This window comes from Rhinopithecus roxellana, chromosome 20 (genome assembly GCF_007565055.1).
Source record: "Rhinopithecus roxellana isolate Shanxi Qingling chromosome 20, ASM756505v1, whole genome shotgun sequence".
NCBI lineage: Eukaryota > Metazoa > Chordata > Mammalia > Primates > Cercopithecidae > Rhinopithecus > Rhinopithecus roxellana.
The window spans coordinates 52,248,951-52,272,649 of record NC_044568.1 but is presented as its reverse complement, the minus strand read 5'-3'; the positions used below and the strand labels follow the sequence as shown (position 1 = coordinate 52,272,649).

Sequence of the window (23,699 nt, the reverse complement as noted above, 5' to 3'; positions counted from 1 at the left end):
TCCGTCTCTCCCTCCTTCCTTCCTTCCTTCCCTCTTCCTTCCCTCCCTCCTTCCTTCCCTCCCTCCTTCCTTCCCTCCCTCCCTCCTTCCTTCCTTCCCTCTCTCCCTCCTTCCTTCCTTCCCTCCTTCCTTCCTTCCCTCCCTCCCTCCTTCCTTTCTTCCCTCCTTCCTTCCTTCCCTCCCTCCCTCCTTCCTTCCCTCCTTCCTTCCTTCCCTCCTTCCTTCCTTCCCTCCCTCCCTCCTTCCCTCCCTCCCTCCTTCCTTCCTTCCCTCCTTCCTTCCCTCCCTCCCTCCTTCCTTCCCTCCCTCCCTCCTTCCTTCCTTCCCTCCTTCCTTCCCTCCCTCCCTCCTTCCTTCCTTCCCTCTCTCCCTCCTTCCTTCCCTCCTTCCTTCCTTCCCTCCCTCCTTCCTTCCTTCCCTCCTTCCTTCCTTCCCTCCCTCCCTCCCCCTTCCTTCCTTCCATTTTGTTGTTTTGTTTGTTTTGTTTTGTTTTGTTTTGAGACAGAGTCTCACTCTGTCGCTCAGGCTGGAGTGCAGTGGCGTGATCTCAGCTCACAGCAACCTTCACCTCTCGGGTACAAGTGATTCTCATGTCTCAGCCTCCCAAGTAGCTAGAGATTACAGGCATGTGCCACCATGCCCTGCTAATTTTTGTATTTTTAGTAGAAACAAGGTTTTGCCATGTTGGCCAGGCTGCTCTCAAACTCCTAGTATCAAGTGAAATAGAATCTCACTCTGTCGCCCAGGCTGGAGTGCGATGGCACCACTGTAGTTCAGTATAGCCTCAATGTCCTGGGCTCAAGTGATCCTCCCACCCTGGCCTCCCTAGTAGCTGGGAGTACAGGTGTGCACCACCACACCTGGCTAATTTTTAAAATTTTTAGTAGAGATGGGGCTCTATGTTGTCCAGGCTGGTCTTGAACTCCTGGGCTCAAGTGATCCACCCACCCTGGCCTCCCAAAGCCCTGGGATTACAGGCATGGGCCACCATGCTGGGCCCCAATTGAGAATTTCAAGGTGCAACAGCAGAACGTTGAGCCCAGCATGGGTCTTCTGAGACGGGCCCTGTGGCAGTGTGCTGGACACGTTCGGAGAGCTGGCCCTGGCTGTGGGGCCCACCTTATCCCTGGCAGGCTCCATCGCCTCCTCCTGACCCAAGAAGCAGGATTCACCATTTGTGGCCGGGCGCGGTGGCTCACGCCTGTAATCCCAGCACTTTGGGAGGCTAAGGCAGGTGCATTATCTGAGGTTAGGAGTTCAAGACTAGCCTGGCCAACATAGTGAAACCCTGTCTCTACTAAAAATACAAAAATCAGCCAGGCATGGTGACTCATGCCTGTAATCCTAGCTACTCAGGAGTCTGAGGCAGGAGACTCGCTTGAACCCGGGAGGCGGCCACTGCAGTGAGCTGAGATCGCACCATTGCACTCCAGCCTGGGAAACAAGAGCAAGACTCTGTCTCAAAAATAAAAAATAAAAAAGGATTCACCGTTTGTTACAGAGGATCTTTATTTATAATGCAAAAAAAGAAATTATAAATCCCATTTTGGACTGTTCCCACATCTGTACAACAACTTATAAAAAATAGCCACTCCACCTGCAAGAAGTTCTTGTTTGTGCTTATGGCAGGGGCACGTGTTTGCACAGCCCGGGGGGCTGGGAAGGTCTGTTTGTCCAGAAGACAGCCTCTCCCTGGGACCCCAACAGCCAGGACCACGGAGCTCCCTTTCACCAGGCTGGAGTCAGCAAGAACCTGGAGGTGTCAGAGGTCCAGTCCACTCAGCAGGGTCTAAGAAACACTGTTCTGGAAGCAGGCAGGCTGGATTCCTTGCTGGTCCTGCCACATCTCTCTGAGCAGAGACCCGGATTCGCTCAGTTCCCATCCAGGGTATTCAACACACCTGCTCCAGGCAGCCACACCCCCGGACACCTGAAGCTGGGACCCTGGAGCAGCAGCCCACCAGACAAATCCACGACACCTCCTCAGGCTTCCGGGTCGAGTTCTCCATCATCCGGGCACGACCCTGTCTCATCCAACCAGACTAGGAGAAAGAGGGGATGGTGACACCTGGATGCACCCCACCCCCACCACACCCAGGCCCGCTTCCCTGGGAGCTGCAGGGCTGAGGCCTCTGGGATTCCTTGCTTTCTGGTGCTGCCAGAGGCAGAGATGGGACCCAGCCCAGTGATGCTGGATCCTTCTGGGTGAGTCAGATCCCGGAGCTGCTTAAGTTTAAGAGGAACTCCTCCTAGGGTTCTGGAACCTCCCTAGGGCTCGGATCTTGCAGAGTAACCCTGTGTCTCCCCTCTGCCCACACTGGTCCTGGAAGCAGGCAAGGTGGCATGATCCCATTTTATAGGTGAGGACACAGGCTCAGAGAGGAAAGAGACTGTGACAGCTGAGCTCAGGACCTGGGCCTCTGTCCACCCATGCTGAGCTCTCTGATTAGACAGCACTGGGGTGCATGAGGAGCACTGCAGCAGGAGCCCAGCTCTTCTCCCACCTTGCTGTGTGTCCCTGGGCAAGGCACTGTCCCTCTCTGGACCTGTTTCTTTCCCCATTTCTAAACTAGAGATAAGGGTTGGAATGAGAATTAAATGAGATTTGTGAAAAGCATTTAGCCTGGTGCCAGGCACTTGGAAATGTCACAGAGGAAGGCACCCCACTGCACCCACCATGGCTCCACCCAGCACCTGCACTGGTCCAACCCAGAGGGGCCTGACAGCTTTCTCCCAGTCACTTGCTCTGCTGGGCAAGCGGAGACCCAAGCTCAGGACATCTGGAAGGGTCTACAGATCCCCCCTCCCAGACAGCCTTCCACATACCCTACATCAGCCTCATGGGTGCTGTGTCTCCTGCATGGCCCCAGCAAGACCCACGTCATGATGGCTGTCAACTAACTGATGCCACCTGCGGGGAGGGCATCCGGCCTGGGGGCCATGGGGTGAAGCGCAGATCACACAGCCTGGGGCTGCCTCCCCGCTGCACCACTGACCAGCTGCATGGCAAGTGTCTCAGCCTCTCTCAACCTCAGTTTACCCATTTCTAAAATGGGGATGCAGCTGGGTGCGGTGGCTCAAGCCTGTAATCCCACCACTTTGGGAGGCCCAGGCAGGCGGATCACCTGAGGTCAGGAGTTTGAGACCAGCCTGGCCAACACGACAAAACCCCATTTCTACTAAAATACAAAAATTAGCTGGGCATGGTGGTGGGCGCCTGTAGTCCTAGCTATTCAGGAGGCTGAGGCAGAAGAATCACTTGAACGAAGGAGATGGAGGTTGCAGTTAGCCAAGATTGCACCACAGCACTCCAGCCTGGGCGACAGAGCAAAACTCCGTCTTAAAAAATAAATAAATACAAATAATAAAATGGGGATGAAATCTGTACTTAACTCTGAGAATTCCTGTAAGAACTAAATAAGAAAATCCACTCGTTACACTCAGTATAGTGCAACCTATCATGACCATCCCCAATATCATTCATAGCAGCAGCCTTCAGCACCTGGTGTAGGCCCAGCTCAATAAATCTTTGCTCAATGAATACGTGAACAATTTGTCCCACCAGCGCCAGAGGTATCACCGAGGGGCAGGTGGGGGAGCCGATTTGGGCCTGTCTCCACCTCCTCACCCTCTCCTTGGGAAGAACTCTATTTCCTCCGTGCTCCCAGCAGTGAGCTGCATCTTGAAGGCCCAGGGTCCGGCCCCAGCCTGGGCATGGGCTGTGTTTCCAAGTCTGTCCTGTCCAGCCAAACTGCAGCGGCCAACAAGATGGAGCAGCGGTCCTCCCGCTGGCAGGGGAAGGAGCATCCATCAATTACCTTGGCTGGCAGGAGCCACGGTGTGGCAGGCCAGCCCGGACCCATCCATCAATCGTACTGGCTGCTGGCAGGGGCTGTCTACTAATTACTTAACACGCCGCGTCGTGCTGAGGCTGGCGCCGTGGCAGGGGGCTCATGGTGCAGTGTACACAGGTCTGACCATAAATGTTTAATGAACCCAGGTGGAGGTGGGGACGCAAGCTCGGCCCCGTAGCCCAGGTGGACGCCCCTGAGAGCTGTCTCCACCGGGCCCCCAGACCTGACCCTGCTTGGCGGCGGAGGGGATGGCCTCACCTGTGTTCCCCGAGTCCCTCGGCAGCATCATGCCTGTGGGGGTGGGGGGTGTGATGATGATGTCGGGCACATCCAGGTGCTTGTCATTCAGGACAGGGGCCTCATCGTGGCTGCTGCTGCTGCTGCTGACACACATTTTAAAGCCTGAGAAGCCAGGCGTGGAGCACACACGCACGTACACACACGACAGAGAGACAGGCATCAGTGGCCGCCGGGAACCGCGGGCGCCACCCCCCGCTTCATCACCTGAGTCCTGACACCTCGCAGCAAGGGGCGCAGCTGTCCCCGCATCACAGATGAAAACCTGACTCTCAGGAATGTCAAAGGAGCCCCCGACACATCTCACAGAACCATGAGTCGGGAAACAGATTTTGGGAAATGCTGATCACAGGCTAGTTGGCCTCTAGGTCCAGTTTTCAGCCTTCACCATGTGGCCCAGCCAGCTGCAGCCCCATTTCCAGCCACCAGCCCCTACTCTGCAAAGCGCTCACACTTCCCCAGACTCCCTGGGCTCCCGGGGCCCTTCTGTGCCTTTGCATATGCTGTTCCCCCGGCCTGGGATGCTCTTTCTTCCTCTGCCTGAGTAACAAGCTCCTGCTTATCCTTCAAACCCCAGTGCAACGGGCTCTTCCTTGGGAAAGGTGTCCCAGCAGATCTGGCCTCTCCCTCTTCTGCCTGTCTGCATTTACTTATTCATCAATGAATGCCATGATTTGTTTTTATTTCTACCTCTCTTTGCTGTGAACACCTGGAGGACAGTCTCTACTTCATTCATCTGTGTTTCCCTTGAGCCTAGCGCATGCTCGAGACAGAGTAAGTAGGAGTGCTTTAAATTTTAAATGCTGGCCGGGTGGTGGCTCATGCCTATAATCCTAGCACTTTGGGAGGCCGAGGTGGGCAGATCACCTGAGGTAAGGAGTTCGAGACCAGCCTGGCCAACATGGTGAAACCCTGTCTCTACTAAAATACAAAAATTAGCCGGGCGTGATAGCACACACCTGTAATCCCAGCTACTCTGGAGGCTGAAGCAGGAGGAGAATCACTTGAACCCAGGAGGCAGAGATTGAAGTGAGCTGAGATCGCACCATTGCACTCCAACCTAAGTGACAGAGTGAGACTCCATGGGAAAAAAAAAAAAAAAAAGCCCAGGCACGGTGGCTTACAACTATAATCCCAGCACTTTGGGAGGCCAAGGTGGGCAGATCACCTAAGGTCGGGAGTTCAAGACCAGCCTGACCAACACGGAGAAATCCCGTCTCTACTAAAAATAAAAAAATAAAAAAATTAGCTGGGCATGGTGTTGTGCACCTGTAATCCCAGCTACTCGGGAGGCTGAGGCAGGAGAATCGCTTGAACCCGGGAGGCAGAGGTTGAAGTGAGCTGAGATCATACCATTGCACTTCAGCCTAAGTGACAGAGTAAGAATCCGTCTAAAAAAAGAAAAAAAAAAAGGCCGGGCATGGTGGCTCACACCTGTAATCCCAGTACTTTGGGAGGCCAAGATGGGCAGATCACTTGAGGTCAGGAGTTCAAGACCAACCTGGCCAACATGGTGAAACCCCCATCTCTACTAAAATACAAAAATTAGCTGGGCGTGGTGGCACACACCTGTAATCTCAGCTACTCAGGAGGCTGAGGCAAGAGAATTGCTTGAACCTGGGAGGCAGAGGTTGACGTGAGCTGAGATCATACCATTGCACTCCAGCCTAAGTGACAGAGTGAGACTCCATCTAAAACAAAAGGCCAGGCACGGTGGCTCACACCTGTAATCCCAGCACTTTGGGAGGCCAAAGTGGGCAGATCACCTAAGGTCAGGAGTTTGAGACCAGCCTGACCAACATGGAGAAACCCCATCTCTACTAAAAATACAAAAAAAGTTAGCTGGGCATGGTGGTGTGTGCCTGTAATCCCAGCTACTCAGGAGGCTGAGGCAGGAGAATAGTTTTAACCCGGGAGGCAGAGGTTGCAGCGAGCCTAGATCGTGCCATCGCACTCCAGCCTGGGCAACAAGAGTGAAACTCTGTCTCAAAAAAAAAATAATAATAATTTTAAACACAACCAAAAACCCTTCAGGCAGCATTAAGCTAGGTGTTAAAATCCTTGTCTCTATGCCCCATCACTTTGGTTTTGCCCCAAACAATGCCAGGCTGGGATTAAATTAGCTCAAGTATCAGAGCCCCTGACCAAAGGGAGAAGCTGAGTAATAAGGGGGGGGGGTATTTTTCTTACTGTTCTCAGGCCTTCCTTGACCACCATTAGGACAATGTTCCTAAGTGACCATTGTAGGGTCAGTGTGGGGGTTCTAACATATGGCTCTGAGAGGTGGAGTCTAAGCCCTTGAGTGTAGATGGACTTAGTGACTTGCTTCCAACAAATAGGACAGACATGATGGTGTGTGACTTCCACAGTGAGGTCATAAAAGACATTGCAACTTCCTCTTTGCTCTCTCTTGGAACACTTGCTCTTGGGGAAGCCAGTCACCATGTTATAAGAATGCTCAAGCTGTGGAGAAGCTCATGTGGGTGAGGAATCAAGGCCTCTAGCGAACAACCACGAGGGAGCCACCTCAGCCCCAGAGCCTCCAGCCCCAGTCCAGCCATCAGATGAGACTGCAGCCCTGGCTAATATCTTGGCTGTAACATCATGATCGACCCTGAACCAGAACCACCCAGATAAGCCACTCCTCAATTACTGACCCACAGAAACTCTGAGATAATAAAGGTTTGATGTTTAAGTCACAAAGTTTTGGCATAGTTTGTTATGCAGTGATAGATTACTGATAGAGTTAGCAAATCTTTCCCTGACTCCAATAGGAAGGGATGGAAGGTGCACAGTGGGAATCTCATACCTGGCTGTGGGGAAATCACAGGGGGCTTCTCAGGGCAACCTTTGTTCACCTAAGGGGTGCTCCTCTGAGAGGCAGGTTACACCTGAGCTGTCAGGGACAATCTGGTTGAATCCACAAAAAAATGTACAACTAGGGGACCTGGAGCCATGCCATTCAGGCCAAATTATTGTTTCATCTGCAACTTGACCAAGGCGGTAGGCTCAGAAAAACTGAAGGCAGTAGGCACACTGGCTTTGGAATCAGGCCACCAGCTGTGTGACCCCGGGTGCACTGCACCTACTCTCCAGGCCCTTTGTGTAGTAAAGAATTTAACCTTGGGCCGGGCGCGGTGGCTCAAGCCTGTAATCCCAGCACTTTGGGAGGCCGAGACGGGCGGATCACGAGGTCAGGAGATCAAGACCATCCTGGCTAATACGGTGAAACCCTGTCTCTACTTAAAAATACAAAAAAAACTAGCCGGGCGACGAGGCGGGCGCCTGTAGTCCCAGCTACTCGGGAGGCTGAGGCAGGAGAATGGCGTAAACCCGGGAGGCGGAGCTTGCAGTGAGCTGAGATCCGGCCACTGCACTCCAGCCTGGGTGGCAGAGCAAGACTCCGTCTCAAAAAAAAAAAAAAAAAAAAAAAAGAATTTAACCTTGCCTAAAAAGAGGTCTGGTCTCCGTCCACGGTTTCTGGGAGGTGCTCTCTAAGCCCTTGGAATATCTTGCCTGATAGGAGAGTCTTTGTTTGCCGGGGGCTGTGGTTACACTGGGTGTCCAAAGGCATGATTGATGGAGGTGGGCTCTGGGTCATGCCCAGAGAGACGGCAGCCTGCAGGCTGAGCTCCAAAGTGAGCAATCAATCAGCCTCTAGAGGAGCTCCAGTGCCTTCGTCTCCTGGGGTTGCCACAACAAAGCACCATCAACCGGGTGGCTGGAACAACAGACACTCATTGTCTTATAGATCTGGAGGCCAGAAGTTCCAGATCCAGGTGTCGGCAGGGTTGGTTCTCAGGAGGCTGCAAGGGAGCCTGTTCCAAGCCTCTTCCCTGGCTTCTCGTGGTTGTTGACAATCTGGCGTTCCTAGGCTTGTAGAAGCCTCGCCCCATCTCTGCCTCTTGCCTTCACATTGTATTCTCCCTGTGTCTTGTCTCCGTCCAGATTCCCGCCCCCAACCTCCAGCTTTTTTTTTGAGACAGATCCCTGCTCTGTCACCCAGGCTGCAGTGCAGTGGTATGATCGCAGCTCACTGCAACCTCTGCTTCTCGGGTTCAAACAATTCTCCTGCCTCAGCCTCCCAAGTAGTTAGCATGCGCCACCACGCCCAGCTAATTTTTGTATTTTTTGTAGAGCCAGGGTCTCACCATGTTGACCAGGCTGGTCTTCAGGTGATTCGCCCACCTCGGCCTCCCAAAGTGCTGGGATCACAGGCATGAGCCACTGCACCCAGTGCAGATTTCCCTTTGATAAGGAACACCTGTCATATTGGACTAGCTCACACTACTAAAATGACCTCATCTTAACTCATGACACCTGCAAAGACACTACTCCCAAGACGGCCACATTCTGAGGCCCTGGGGTGAGGAGGTTGACTTAGGAATTTTGGGGAGACGCAGTTCAATCCATAATGCCCTGTAAGAACTCTGGACACGGAGGCCAGGGGCTTCCCTCCTGGCGATGCTCCGTGCTGTCACGCACCACTGTCAGGAGGAGTTGGCACTGTCCATGGCTCCACAGGGAGGGGACAGTGGGAGCCTGTGCCTGGAGCTCTCGTGGGATCTGCCCTGTGAGCGTCTTCCCTTTGGTCTTAACCTAGGTCCCTTCCCTGGAATGAGCCATAACCGGGAATCAGAGCCTCCAGTGACTTCTGTGGGTCCTTTCAGCAACCGAACAAACATGAGGGTGGCTTGGGGAACCCCCAAACTTGCAGCTACTGGCAGAGGGTGGGTGGTCATGTGTGCCCCCCGCCCCGACTTGTTAGTCTAACTCTTTGCACCCTTCTTGTTTTCATGGACAAGCGCGGGGTGGTAGTGGCGAAATCAGCTGAGTCCCTGGGCTGGGGAGAGACTGCCACCGTTCCTGGCACACGCAGCTGGTGTGAGGTGACCCACAATGAGCCCCCTTTGACCTGTGCACAGCCACTCACTTCCCTCCCCTCATTCTCAACCCAGTGACCAGCATCCACCCCTCACCCAGGCACTGCCCCGTCACCTCCCCACCTTCTGAACCCCAACCCTGTTTCCTCCTTTGGAAGACTTTATTTATTTATTTATTTATTTTATTTTTGAGATGGAGTCTTGCTCTGTTGCCCAGCCTGGAATGCAGTGGCGTGATCTCGGCTCACTGCAACCTCCGCCTCCTGGCTTCAAGTGATTCTTCTGCCTCAGCTTCCCGAGTAGCTGGGACTACAGGTGCCCGCCACCACATCCAGCTAATTTTTTTTTTTTTTTTTTGAGATGGAGTCTCGCTCGTTGCCCAGGCTGGAGTGCAGTGCTGCGATCTCAGCTCACTGCAAGCTCTGCCTCCCGGGTTCACACCATTCTCCTGCCTCAGCCTCCCAAGTAGCTGGGACTACAGGCACTCGCCACCACACCCGGCTAAGTTTTTGTATTTTTAGTAGAGACAGGGTTTCACCGTGTTAGCCAGGATGGTCTCGATCTCCTGACTTTGTGATCCACCCACCTCAGCCTCCCAAAGTGTTGGGATTATAGGCGTGAGCCACCACGCCCGGTCTTGGAAGTCTCTTGGCCCCTGACTGGGTAGTTTTGAGGGAAGAGGTCACCTCAGCCCGACAGAACTCTAAGCCCCTCAGCAGCACCCACATAGCCCCTCCGAAGCAGGTCTAACGCAGTGGGGTTTGAACCTTCTTTAAAGAAGAGAACGTTTCTCCTGCAGTCTTGCACAGAAGCCCAGAGTGTGAAACAAATCAAAGGAAGTCACTTGGAGAGAGGCACCCCTATCCCAACAACCACAAACAAAGGGATGTGTTGCCAACCGCCCAGACAGGCTACGGGGGTGGTAGGCGTGGGCTCCTTCAGGCTCCATTGCCACCGTGCTCGGTGTCACCAGCCCCATCTCACAGATGTGGAAACTGGGGACCTAAGAGAGTAATATCCGCACACAACTGAACAGCTAGTGGGAGGCAGAGCCAGGATCCATCCCCAAACTGGAATCGGGCTGACCCCAAGAGTTGGTGCTTCCCGTAGCCATGATCCCATGTAACAGCTGGCAAACTTTCTGCAAGGGGCCAGGCAGGAAATATTTGATCTCTGTGAGCCACACAAACTACACATATGACTTTGCCACAGCAGCCTGAAAGCAGCCGTAGACAACACGGAAATGAACGAGCATGACTCTGTCTCAATAAAACTTGATTTCTAAAAGCAGGTGTCAGGCGGGATTGGGTCTCGGGGCTGTGGTTGCCAATCCCTGCTCTATAACATCCAGGACTGACTGCGGAGGGGAGCTGGGATCTAGGACACACCCGATGTTGTAACTGGCAATAACGGAACCTCAAAAGCTTGAGGCTTGTTCATGCCAAAAACAAAAGCCACAGCCAGAACCCCAGCTGCAGGTGGGCAGGGCAGCCCCCTCTTGAAGGGCTGCGTGTGAGGAAATGAATGAATTCAAGAAAGTACTTTGCCTAGCCAGCTGCCCCGTAAGTGTTCTCTATTATCATCCATAAAGAGCTCCTCGTGGAGTCCCCTGACAAAAGGAATCGCTGATGATCATATCTGCAACAAGAGGGAGCCTCCCTGCTCAGTCTCCAAACCCCTTCCTCGGTGAATACTCCAAGATTCTAAAATAAAACACCCCACGTTTGCATTTTAACATGGTCTGGAGCTTGAGGGCAAAACCCACACATATAATCTGGAAGGATCAGGTTCTCAGTGAGCCCTGGACAGGCAGAAGTCTCGGAGGAGAGGGGGTTGGAGGGAGAGGAGGAAAGGAAGAGAAGAGGGAGGAGAGAACGGAGGGAAGGAGGAGAGGGGAGGAGGGAGAAGAGGGAGGGAGGAGGAAGAGGGGGAAGAAGAGGGAGGGAGGAGGAAGAGGGGGAAGAAGAGGGAGGGAGGAGGAAGAGGGGGAAGAAGAGGGAGGGAGGAGGAAGAGGAGGAAGGGAGGGAAGGAGGAGAGGGGAGGAGGGAGAAGAGGGAGGGAGGAGGAAGAGGAGGAAGGGAAGGAATAGAGGAGGAAAGAAGGAGAGGGGAGGAAGGAGGAGGGAGGGAGGGAGGAGGGGAGAAGGAAGAGAGAGGGAAGGAGGATAGAGGGAGGGAAGGGGAGAGGGAAGGAGGGGGAAGGGGAGAGGGAAGGAGGGAGAAGAGGGAGGAGGAAAGACAGGGCAGGAAGGGGAAGAGAGGAGGAAGAGGGAGGAGACAGGGAAGAGGAAGGAGGAGGAGGAAGGCGAGACGGAGGAGGAAGGGAGGGAGAGGGGAGGGCAGGCAGGGAGGAGGGAGGGACCCCAGCCCCTCTCACATCCCCAGGGGCTGCCCAGCCTCAGCAGCAGAGGTGGCCAAACAGGAGGGAAAGCTCTCAGGAGGATGAAGCCAATGCTGGGGATTAAAAACCAAATGCCAGCCCTGCCCCAGACAAGGAGCTCATTTGTGCTAAGGCCAGAATTGTTATTTGTTAATTATGTGCCTGCCTCAGGCTATTAAAAGCCTATTTCCTGAGCCTGGGATTCCAGAAGGAAGGCAGCAGATCCCAGGGACCCAGGCCCATCCCAAGGCTTCAAGGGGATAGAGCCTGTGCGGGAAGCCCTTCCCCCTTCAGGGGAGGCAGCCCAGCCTCGTGCTCCGGGTCACCAGGCCCTGACCCCTGCTCTGTGGCCATGTCCTCTGCAGTGGGGGCAGAGCTACACAGACCAGACCATAGAACCCAGGCCCCGGAGCCGGCCTTCCACATGGGTTACACAGGCGGGTGCTGGCGTGGTGAGGTCAGACAGGCTTTGAGACCCGGCTCTGCGCCCTCCTGGCTCAGGACAGTGGTTCCCATCACGGCTGCCCATTGAGATCACCTGGGAAGTTCACAGCACCAATTAGGGCCTCACCCTAGACAGGCTGATTCATGGCTCCATGAGGAGCACCAGGATTTTGAAAAGCTCCCAGGTGACTCTAACAGCCAGGGATGGGAACCCCTGAGCTAGGGCCACTGTGGGAACAGGTGGCTTTACTCTTGGATCCTCAGTTTCCCTGGCTGTAAAACTGTTATGGCACCAGCCTTGCAGGAAGTGCCAGGTGTGGGGCGTGGGGCTGCCAGGGAAGAAATGGCCCTTGGGCAGCCAACTGGCCAGGGCCTGGGGGGTCCTGAGCTGGGGGTGCTGTGCTGCCTCTCCGCTGAGACCATCATTTCCTAAGCGTCCGAAGCTGGCTCTGGGCCGAGCCTGCCATTTGCACCCCTGCTATCAACCCTCACACCATCCCTCAGGGAGAACACTAGGATCAGGCCCATGCTACAAAGGAGAACACGGCGCTTTGGAGAAGGGAGGTAACGTGCTGGGAATACACAGAGCCTGGGGAGCAGAGCTGGGGCTTGACGAGGCTCCAGGCCCCACTGCCCTCACTGCTGCTGGGATCAGCAGCCCTGATTCCTCAAACGCTGAGTCAGGCAAGCCCGTGCCCGAGACGCCACATCCAGGCTCTGTGCAGGATGCCCAGGTCCTTGGGGTCAGGGCACCACTCCCTGTGCCAGCTCTTGGTGAACTCCCGGCCGCCCAGAGGTCACCGCAGACACGCGCTGGAGACAGGAGCAAGTGCTGGCATCACGGCTCACGTGCGACCTCTACTGGTTCTTTTTCGTTTCAATTAATTAATTGATTTTTTGAGACAGGGTCTCTGTGGCTCAGGTTCACTGCAGCCTTGACTTCCCTGACTCAAGCGATTCTCCCATCTTGGCCTCCCAAAGTGCTGGGTGAAACTACAGGCACTCTCCACCACACCTGGCTAAATTTTAAACTTTGCTCTGTCGCCCGGACTGGAGTGCAGTGGCCGGATCTCAGCTCACTACAAGCTCCGCCTCCCGGGTTCACGCCATTCTCCTGCCTCAGCCTCCCAAGTAGCTGGGACTACAGGCGCCCGCCACCTCGCCCGGCTAGTTTTTGTATTTTTAGTAGAGATGGGGTTTCACCGTGTTAGCCAGGATGGTCTCGATCTCCTGACCTCGTGATCCGCCCGTCTCGGCCTCCCAAAGTGCTGGAATTACAGGCTTGAGCCACCGCGCCCGGCCAGTTTAAAACTTTTTTATAGAGATAGGGCCTCTATCTCTATAACGATATGTTGGTCTTGAACTCCTAGGCTCAAACGATCCACCTGCCTTGGCCTCCCAAGTCCTGGGATTACAGGTATGAGCCACCCCACGTGGCCTGATTCTTTTAAAAACAGTTCAGGCTTGTACCCCAGGCGTTCCGCTTGGAGGCCCTGAACGGGACCACGCCCTCTTCCCCAAAGCGCCATCACACACACAGAGGGCTGCAGCCTGTCCGACCCACAATGTGATGGAAAGCCAGAAGGCCCACCTGGGCTATGGGCCACCTGGGCAGTGGCTCCGCCTCTTTGGGCCTCTGCTTCCTCACCTGCAGAACTGGAGTAAATAACAGTGCCCAGGTCTGGGTGGGCAGGCATGAGAGGTTAAGGACCACACTTGAGTCCTCACTCCAGCCAAGGCGGTGCGATGATTCTATATGCGTTGTGTGGATGAGAAAACCCCAGTGCTGGCCTTGCTGTGCACACTCAGTAAACACAAGCTGTCATTCAGATCACGAGTTGATACTAAGCTTAGATTCACATCACGTGATTTGAACCACAGATGTAATTGTCCTCAGTCAGGGCACTTGTTCATTGATTCCACCAACATTCAGCACCTACTGGGTGCCAACGGCTACTGTTACAGCCCCCTGAGTGTGGGTCGGGGGCCTTGTTGTCCCCTTGCGGTCACACAGCTGGAGTGGGTGCTACACAAAATATTCCTGGTTCCAACCTGACTCTCGGGGCACAATTTTCCCTTATTCTGTGGGAATGGCCAGGGGCTTGGGAAGGAGGAAATCCACCATCTGACTCTCACTTCCATTTCCTGCTGTGATGTTGCCTCTTGGCCTGGGCTTTCTCACCTGGACGGCCAGCTTATGTCACCCTCCTTTGCAGCACAGGTGTAATGCCCCAGCTCTGAGCCTGGGCCAGGGAGGTGGCCAGTCAACAGGCATTTATTGTGCACCTGCTGTGTGCTCTGCATGGCCCCAGGTGCTGCAGACAATGCTGAGGAAAGGATGGCCTCTACAGAGGTTTATCTGTGCCTTCCCCTCTACACCTCCTGTCCAGGCTCCAGTAGCAGGAATGGGGTCCCCAAGATTTCCGGGTCAGCTGGAGGAAAAGGAGGAGGGTCCCCAGTGATTCAAGCCATCGCTGGGAGGGGCCCAGGATGCTGAGCCTTGAGAACAGTGCTTGAGGGAGGCTGGACTGTGTGAGTGCCTCCAGGCACTCGTCACTTGATCCTCCCAGTGAGGCAGACCCCAGCTTCCATACGGGCACACTGAGGCACAGAGAAGTCAGGGCCCTTGCAGGAGCCATGCAGGGTTTCGTGCACAGCCTGTGCTCTGGGGGCTGGAAGCACAAAGGTATTTCCAAGATCCTGGGTCAATGCAAGTGGGGACCAGGCGCAGATGATAAGCCCGCTCACAGCGGGGAGAAGCAGGGTTTAGGGGAGACCAGGAGCTGGAAAAGGCTTCTCACAAGGGGTCAATCAGAAAGCGGCAGGAGAGATCCCCAAGGCACCCACGGCACACACAAAGGCCCTGAGGCAGGAACATAGGGGCCACAGGAGCCACAGGGGCCACAGGGGCTGACACTAACCCCTCAGAGATAACCAGGTCTCTGGATTTAGTGCAGGTCTTTCAAAAGTAAACTGATAAATTCCTCCAAGGGTTCCAGATGCATTTAATCTTTTCTTTTTTTTTTTTTTAATTCCAATTACAGGGAAAGCTTTGTGTTATTATGGATGAGACTGGGGCAGCTCTTGGTGGTTTTACCTTTTTGAGGCATCCCGGGCCCAATAGAGACAGCAGTGGATGTTTTAAATCTCTTTTTAATTAAGGAAAAAGCCCTAGCTTGCGTCAGGGATGAGCTGCTGGAGAGAGACAACCTGAGAGGAGCTAGAGACAGGAGCTTCGACACACCAAGGTGGGGGAAGGAGCCCAGCTGCCTGGCTCTGCCAAGCCAAACCACATTCCTGCCCTGGGCACTGACTGCACTTCCTCCCTCCTGGGCAGCCCTCCCAGTTCCCGTGGTCTGTTCCTGCTCATCCTAGTGCTGGGTGCTCTGGGAAGGCTGTGGAGGGTGTGGGTACAGTGTGGTGAGCCCAGATTCCAAAGGCCAGGTCCAGGGTCAGGCACAGCGATTCATGCCTGTAATTCCAGCACTTTGGAAGGACAAGGACAAAGGATTGCTTGAGCCCAGCAATCCTGCCTCAAGACCGGCCTGGACAACATAGCAAGACCCCATCTCTAAAAAAATTTTTTAAATCAGCTGGGCGAGGTGATGTGCACCTGTAGTCCCAGCTACCTGGGAGGCTGAGAAGGGAGGACTGCTTGAGCCCAGGAGTTCAAGGTTACAGTGAGCTGCCATCACGCCATGGCACCCCAGCCTGGACAAGAGAGATCCTGTCTCAAAAGAAAAAAAACCACCACCAAAAAAAAGTGGTGGAGGGTGGTGCTGGGCGTGGCGGCTCATGCTTGTAATCCCAGCACTTTGGGAGGCTGAGGCAGGTGGATCACTTGAGGGCAGGGGTTCGAGACCAGCCTGATCAACATGGTGAAAACCCATCTCTACTAAAAATACAAAAAAAAATTAGCCAGGCGTGGTGGTGGGCACCTGTAATCCCAGCTACTTAGGAGGCTGAGGCAGGAGAATAGCTTGAACCTGGGAGGCGGAGGTTACAGTGAGCCTAGATTGTGCCACTGCACTCCAGCCTGGACAATAAGAGCAAAACTCTGTTTCCAAACAAAAGAAAAAAATGAAGTCCAGGTCCAGCCCTGGTCCCACCACATCCTGGCAGTGTCCCCTCCTCCAGCCCTCAATCTACTCATCCCTAAAATGGAAACAAAAGCAGGACGACCATGAGAAGAAGAAGAAAAAAAAGCCACGTACTTGGCACTTGGCACCCTGCCTGGCCATGGAAATGCTCGTGTGTGGCCCAGGGTCCCCTGGCCTTGGCACTGCTGACACTTGGGTCATTCTCTGAGGTGGGGTTGTCCTCTGTGTCATGTGACGTTTACCAGTGTCCCTGGCCTCTAGATCCTGCAGCACCCCCAGCTTCTATGACTAAAAATACTTCCAGACATTGCCAACTGTCCCTGGAGGGCAGGGTCACCAGGTAAAATGCAGGCCATCCATCACATCTGAATCTCAGGCTAACAAATAGCTTTTTAGCAGAGGCATGTCCCATGTAATATTTGGGACATGCTTCTACTTGACAGTATTTCTTATCTGAAATTCAAATATAACTGGGTATCCTGTTTTTATGGTTTTTTTTCATCCTCAATCTGGCAACTCTGCATGGGCCTGTCGGGGGAGCAGGCCAGTCACCCAGGATCTGGAACCACAGGGGTCACTGACATTCACTGCAACAATGACCGGGCATTTCAGGGCTGGCGCTGCATGCCTGGCATGGAGCTGCTGGCTTCCTCTGTCCCCATGTGGCCCCAGTGCCTGGGGCTACACGGAGGAGCTCCAGGATGGCCCAAGCCAGAGGAACCCAAGCCTCCAGTCTGCCCTTGACCTGCTGTGTGGTCAGAACAAGTTTCTTACCCTGTCTCCTACTGTAAAGGGAGTTGTCAGCGCTAACAGTTGCTACACACAGTCAGCCCTCTTGTTGGAATAGAGATTCTAACCTTTTCTTTCTTTTTTTTTTTTTTAAGAGGTGGTGGTCTTCCTATGTTGCCCAGGTGGAACACAAATTGCTGGGCTCACACAATCTTGCTGCCTTGGCCTCCTAACTCCTGGGCTCAGGAAGTAAGGAGGGCCTGGGCCCCCTAAGTAAGCTGGGATTATAGGTGTGAGCCACTGTGCCCAGCTCTGACTGTAACTTTTGCCCTAGATAATAACCTGTATCCTGCAAGGCTGTCATAAGGATGCAGGTACTAAGTGTAAGGTATTGAATGGCAAGCATTTAGTGGGGCCATATTATTAGTACTATTATGACTGCTATGGAAGCAGTAATATAAGCAGGCTGATTCCAGTTAGTACCAGAGAAAGGTGGTGAACGTTCCTACTTGAGCAAACTGGGGGTCTCCCAGGGGAACCTGGGCACTGTGGGCAGCTGAAGCTGGGAGAGGCTGCAGCCAGAGAGCAGAGCAGACCGAAGGCTGAGCTGGACTTGCAGCTCCAGGTAGGAGCAGCATTCAGGGGCTGAAGTGGCACCAAGCACTGTCACTCCCAGCTCAAGTCCAGCCACTCCGCAAGGCGAGCTCTCCGGGGAGTACTGGCTCCCCCTGAGTGGGCCCAGGGCCCCAGGACTGCCTTGCTCTGCTTGCTCCCTCATCAGGGACCAGGACTTTCCTGGACTCCGACAGCAACAACATGCTTTGGGACCCGGCCTTTGTTGCCCAGGCAACCTCAGCGAATCTTACAGAGGGGCTCACCACTGCCGGGAAAGACCCGGCCCAGGGCCCCAGGAGCTGCTGGTCCCAGTGCTGAGAAGAGACAGGTACAGTGACAGGCCCCTCAACATGTTTTATGAAGGCCTATGTGCACCGGGCGCCATGATGCCAGTGTCTCTACAGGACTTGACTTCCTGAAATGATCTAAATAGCCCTTGATGTTAACCTGCCCAACTCATCCTGGAAGAAACGGAGGCAAAAAGAGGTAGAGTTACTTGCCCAAGATCACACAGCTAAGGGCACACAGCCCATCCTACCAGAGGCGGTGTCCCACCTGTAAATGATGAAGTTCTTTTTGGTGACAAATGACATTCGAGAGTGACAGCCAGGAAATGGCACCTCACTTACAGCATCTTCTGCAGTCCTTGTGTTAGCGCTGGGAGAGGCAGGTCAGCCCTCACTTCACAGAAACTGAGGCCTGGAGAAGTTCAGGCATGGACCAAGGGTCCCTCAGGGGTGGGGGAGCTGAGAACACAGCCTCCATCTACCGGCTGGAGGCATACCCCTCCCTTCTCGGCGGCCAGTGCATTGAGCCATCAGAGGAGGGTCTCAGAGGACCTTCAGGTGTGGTGTGGGCGGGTATGAGTTCCTTGCTCAACAAAAGAGACACGTGGAGCTCATATGCAAGTCAAGATCTGTGATGTCAGGAGCCCGGTTGCCCTTGCAGGGAGCTTGAGGGGCTTCTGGGCAGCTGACATGTTTGTCAGTCAGTGTGAAATGCATGGAGCAGCTGACTTAGGACCTGCGTCTTTTTCCTGTATGTATGTTACACTTCGGTCAGAAGTTAGGCCAGGTGGGGTGGGGTGGCTCACGCCTGTAATCCCAGCACTTTGGGAGGCTGAGGTGAGTAGATCACCTGAGGTCAGGAGTTGAAGACCAGCCTGGCCAACATGACGAAACCCTGTCTCTACTAAAAACACAAAAAATTAGCCAGGTGTGGTGGTGCGTGCCTGTAATCCCAGCTATTCAGGAGGCTGAGGCAGAAGAATCGCTTGAATCCGGGAGGTGGAGGCTGCAGGGAGCTGAGATTGCACCACTGTACTCCAACCTGGGCGATAGAGCAAGACTCTGTCTCAAAAAAAAAAAAAAAAAAAAAGTGCAGTGGCACATACCTATAATCCCAGCACTTTGGGAGGTCGAGGCAGGAGGACCACTTGAGGCCAGGTATTTGAAGCCAGCCTGGGCAACAAGCAAGATCCCATCTGTACTTAAAAAAAGTTTCCTGTTAAAAAGAGAGGAAGCATGAATTTCTCCTGAGTTATGATTTTTCACCCAACAGACTGGCAAAAATGGGAAGGCTGTTAACACTATTGCCACGGTCATCTCCCATAGGGTGAGTGGGATAATGGGGGTGATGGGAATGATGGCATTGACGAGGATAATAGGGATGACGAGGATGACGGAGATGATGGGGATGACGAGATAATGGGGATGACGGAGCAGTCACTCCAGCCAGCGGGAGGATCAGTCCAGGGAGGGTCTCCACACGGTGGCTAAGGCTGAGAGCACATTCATTCTACAAACATTCGTTATGTGGTCTGTGTGTGCCAAGTCTTGGGCCAGGTATCAGGGCTAGAGGGATGAAGAAGGCAGTGTGGTTCCTAACCTCACGGTGCCAGGAGTGTGAGGAGGAGGAGAAAGTCCTTGGGAACTATCACCTGAATACTAACGCTGAGTACTGGGGTAGAGACCAGCTGGGCTGACCTACCCAGGCACGGCTGGAAATGGCGCTTTGTCTCCCACCTGCTGCGTCACTGGCTTGGCCTCCCTCCTTTCTGAGGACATCAGGTGCCGGAGGTTTAGCTTAAGCATGGGTGACTGATGGGGGAGACCGGCTAAGTCCCTGCTGTGAGCCAGGAGGGCTGCCCGCTCTGTCCTGGGCAGGGGGCGGGGCGAGATCAGACGCCATCTGCTCCCTTGTTTAAAACAAGCTTTGATGATCCACCCCACTGCCCTGAGCCGAAGGGAGGCTGGAGGGGGGTGTCTCTCAGAAGCTCCTGCCTCCTGGGCAGAGGTCTGTTCAGAAGGTTCCAGAAAGAGCCCTGGAATCGAGCCTGCACACCTGGGTTCCCAGCCAGGCTGACTTGCTCCTTGTTACCTTGGGCAGCCAGTCCCCACCGCAGCCCCATCTGCAAGGCAAGGGCATTGGTTGTCAGCCTGGGCCACCCAGGAGAATCACCTAGGAGGCCTCCTAGAGCACCAGTGCCTGGGACCCATCTACACCAATCTCATCCCAGCCTCTGGGGAATGGGCTGGGGCTGCATCAATTTGGAAGCCTTCCAGGAGATTCTGATGTATGGTGGAGGTTTAGACTCCTGGGCTAGAACGATTCTAGTGCTTTGTATTTCTTCTTTTTTGAGACAGGGTCTTGCTCTGTTGCCCAGGCTGGAGTGCAGTGGTGCAATTTTGGCTCACTGCAACCTCCATCTCCTGGGCTCAAGCAATCCTCACACCTCAGCCTCCTGAGTAGCTGGCACTACAAGAGCATGCTACCACGCCCAACTAATGTTTCTGTTCTTTGTAGAGATGGGGTTTCCCTATGTTGCCCAGACTGGTCTCAACTCCTGACCTCAAGCAATCTGCCCGCCTTGGCTTTCTGAAGTGCTGGCCTATATTACTGCTTCTGGCCTGTATTACTCTTAAGTTCTCAATCCACACCTCAGCTTCTACCACCTGCTGGCCCCAGAGACCTCAGCTCCTCCAGCTCAGCCTGGTCTCCATACCTGCCTTCTCGCTGCTCACCAGCTCAGTGCGCTTGGTCCTGCCTCAGGGCCTTTGCATTTGCTGTTCCTTCTGCCTGGAACACTGTTCCCTGCATCCACATGGCTCACTCCAGTGTCGGCACCACAGAGAACCCCTCATCCCACCTCATCCCCTCGACTGCACCCCCTTGCTCAACTCCCTTCACAGCGCTCACTACGAAATCCAGCCTGCTGGGTGTGCATTTGTTCACGCACACTTTCCGTCTCTCTTACATGGACAGGAGCTCTGTGCTGCTCACTGCTGCATCCTGAGTACTTGCTGCACCTGGCATGCAGCAAGTACTCAATATATGTTTGTGAGAAGTTGCCCGGGACACACCCTCGTCTGGGCTCTGTCCCACAGTGGAAGGGAACCAGCACCATGGAACAGCGACTGTGTGTTGGCTCCTGTTTGCGGCTTGGGTGTGGAGGTCGGCAGAGTAGACAAAGACTCCTGGAACATGGCGGTAGCAGCGGCAGGCAGCGGGTGAGGACCTCCCCCAGGATCCCCGCAGGCAGGAGCCTGAGCCCATTTTACAGACAGGGACAGGAAAGCTCAGGGAAGTGGGGTGCTTGACCTTGGCTATTTTCTAACTCCTGGTTCAGCGGGGACTGGATTCTACCATGTGACCTCCCTTCAACTGTATGAAATTTCCAATTCGCTCTGAACACTGCTCAAATGTATTAGTGGAATGAATGCTTTTCTTACCCTCCCATTTCACAGAGCTCCTGTCCCCAGGGGTGGAAACTCCACATTCCCTGCCTGGCTTCAGCTGGCCATTCCCATCTTCTCTGGCGCTGTGGTCCCTCCAGTTCCTCCACCATGCACGCCAGGCTCCTGCTTGCTTCCCAGTCCATGCCCATGAGTTTCTGCTACCAAGAACAGCCGTCCCTTCCCCGCTCTGTACCAGGCCAGCTCTTTAGGCTGGGGTGCTTCCTGGGTGATGCCACCCCTAGCAACCCTGGGTAGGCAGGCGCTAGCTTCCATCCAGCACTGAGTTAGCATTACGGTCATTCCTCACCTCTGTACATTCCAGTGGCTGGGACCACACCGCCTTGTTCATCCCTGTAGCCCTGGGACCTGGGCCAGCACCCAGTGCAGGGACACAATAAAGGTTTGTGGGAGGAACAGTCTCTCATGCAATTCTGGCCTGCAAGCTGTCCGCCAGCAGAGCCAGGCATTCACATTGTCACGGGGCCATATGGAGGGATTCTGGGTTTTGGGTTGAACCAGGGGCTAGACGCAAGTCTCTGAAGGCAAATCAGGAAAATGGGCGCCATAACAGCCAACCACCAACCACTCCCAGGCTCAGCCCCCCGAGCGAGGGAGTCAGAGCCATGCCTGGCAGCCAGGGGGCTGCACAAAAACGAGAAGTGTCTGAGAAACTGTCACAGCCAAGAGCCTAAGGAGGTGTGACAACTAAATGCCATGTGGGATCCTGTGACAGAAAAAATGTATGCGGGAAATTGGAATCATGTGGATATTAGTTAATAATAACGGATCTAGCCGGGCGCAGTGGCTCATGCCTGTAATCCCAGCACTTTGGCAGGTTGAGGCAGGAGGATAGCTTGAGCCCAGGAGTTCAAGACCAACCTGGGCAACATGGTAAAACCCCCATCTCTACTAAAAATGCAAAAAAAGTAGCCGGGTGTGGTGGCGCTTGCCTGTAGTCCCAGCTACTTGGGAGGCTGAGGTGGGAGAATTGCTTGAGCCCAGGAGATGGAGGTTGCAGTGAGCTGAGGTTGTGCCACTGCACTCTAGCTTGGGCAACAGAGCCAGGCCCTATTTCAAAAAAACAAAAAGTGTGGATATTAGTTAATAAGAATGGATCTGGCCAGGTGCGGTGGCTCATGCCTATAATCCTAGCACTTTGGAAGGTCAAGGCTTGAAGTTAAGAGTTTAAGCAAGACCCCTTCTCTAAAAAAAAAAAAAAAAAAAAAAAAAAAAAAAAAAAAATTAGCTGGGCATAGCGTTGTACACCTATAGTCCCAGCTGCTTGGGAGGCTGAGGCAGGAGAATTACTTGAGCCCCAGAGATCAAGGCTGCAGTGAGCTGTGACTGTGCCACTGTACTCCAGCCTGAGCAACAGAGAGTGAGATCCTGTCTCAAAAATATAAATAAATAGGTATACAAATAAATAAAATAGTAATAAAGAACAATGGATTTGTATTGATTGGTTTGCTGTAATGAGTGGACCGTGTGAGCATAAGATGTTAATAACAGCGGAAACTAGTGTGGGGTATGTGGGAACTGTCTGTACTATCTTTTTAATTTTTCTGTAAATTAAAACTGTCCTACAAAATCAAGTCTATTTAAAAAAACCAATGACAAACTACCAACCCAGGAGAAAGCCTTCATCTCTCCCACCAAGCCCCAGGCAGCCCTAAGGGACCTTCCCCAGGACAGTTGCTGGGGCCAGTCTGGTTCCCAGGAGCCGGTATCCATGGTGATGCTGGAGTTAACCCAGGCTGGAGCTGACGTCCCCCCGCAGAACCTCAAAGACCACAGGGGTCCTCCCAGGTAGCCCTGACATCCCAGCCAGCTACTCTAGCGGGAAAGCCCATGCCTGCAGTTTAACTCTTCTTGCGGAGGCCCCCACACACCTGCAACTACCTCCATAGCAGGAATGTGTAAAGGCTCCTTGGGTACCATCTTTAGTGCCTATCTCAGAAAACTCTCGACACCTGACCCAGGAGAGCTTCCCAGCTGCCGCTCCATCTTACAAACACAGAAACTGAGGCCTGGGCATGGGAAGTGACTTGCACAAAGTTGCAGTCAGTCAGAGGCTGACCCAGAACATGAACTTGGATCTCTGACTCCAGAGCCATTTTGCCAGTGGTCCTCAAAAGTACACAGCCACTGGAATTCCCCCAGAGGACGTGTTGAAAACCCTGAGTTCCTGACTCAGTTGATCCAGTGGGTCCTGAGAATCTGATGGTCTGACTGGTTCCCAAGTGATGCCTATGCAGAAGGTCCCGGACCCCACTGAGAACCACGCAGCAGGACCACGCCATTTCCTTGGTTGTGCTGCCCTGCTGGAGCCTGGTGAAGGAGCACTTAGGAACCAAGGAGACGACTCCCTCGTTCCCCTTCTGTCTGTGGAGCCAACCTCTCCTAACTGGCCATGTGGCCTTGAGCCAGTGAGAGATCCCCTGTGCCTTAGTCTCCCCATCTGTAGAGTTCAGCTGTGATGAGGGTGGCTGTGCCCAGCTCCTGTTGATGCTGGCATGTGCCAGTCTTTATAGGGTGAGGCACGAGGGAGATGTTCTTTGGCCTGTGGGACACTCCCATGGGTCACAGTCGCCACGGCAAGGCCCTTGAGCAGAGGGACTCTGCTTAAGGGGTGCCGCTGCAGCCCCTCTCCTTTGGACTCG

At 54.0% G+C, this 23,699-nt stretch overlaps 1 protein-coding gene across 2 annotated transcripts in view; it reads right to left on the bottom strand.

Annotated features, from left to right (window-relative positions):
• Positions 1 to 1,484: 1,484 nt before the first annotated feature.
• C20H16orf74 (chromosome 20 C16orf74 homolog) overlaps positions 1,485 to 23,699 on the bottom strand; it is a 43,524-nt gene continuing 21,309 nt past the window's right edge. Inside the window, exons 3-4 of one of the 2 annotated variants that reach the window (XR_004055417.1) lie at positions 4,113 to 4,234; positions 1,485 to 2,042 (exon numbers count right to left, since the gene is read on the bottom strand). Coding sequence is in view for 1 of the 2 variants with exons in the window: in XM_030924930.1 (XP_030780790.1) it covers positions 1,984 to 2,042; positions 4,113 to 4,256 (203 nt within the window). In the remaining variant the exon portion in view is untranslated. Of the gene's footprint in view, positions 2,043 to 4,112; positions 4,257 to 23,699 lie in introns of both variants that reach the window. The other variant, XM_030924930.1, reaches the window with a different exon arrangement.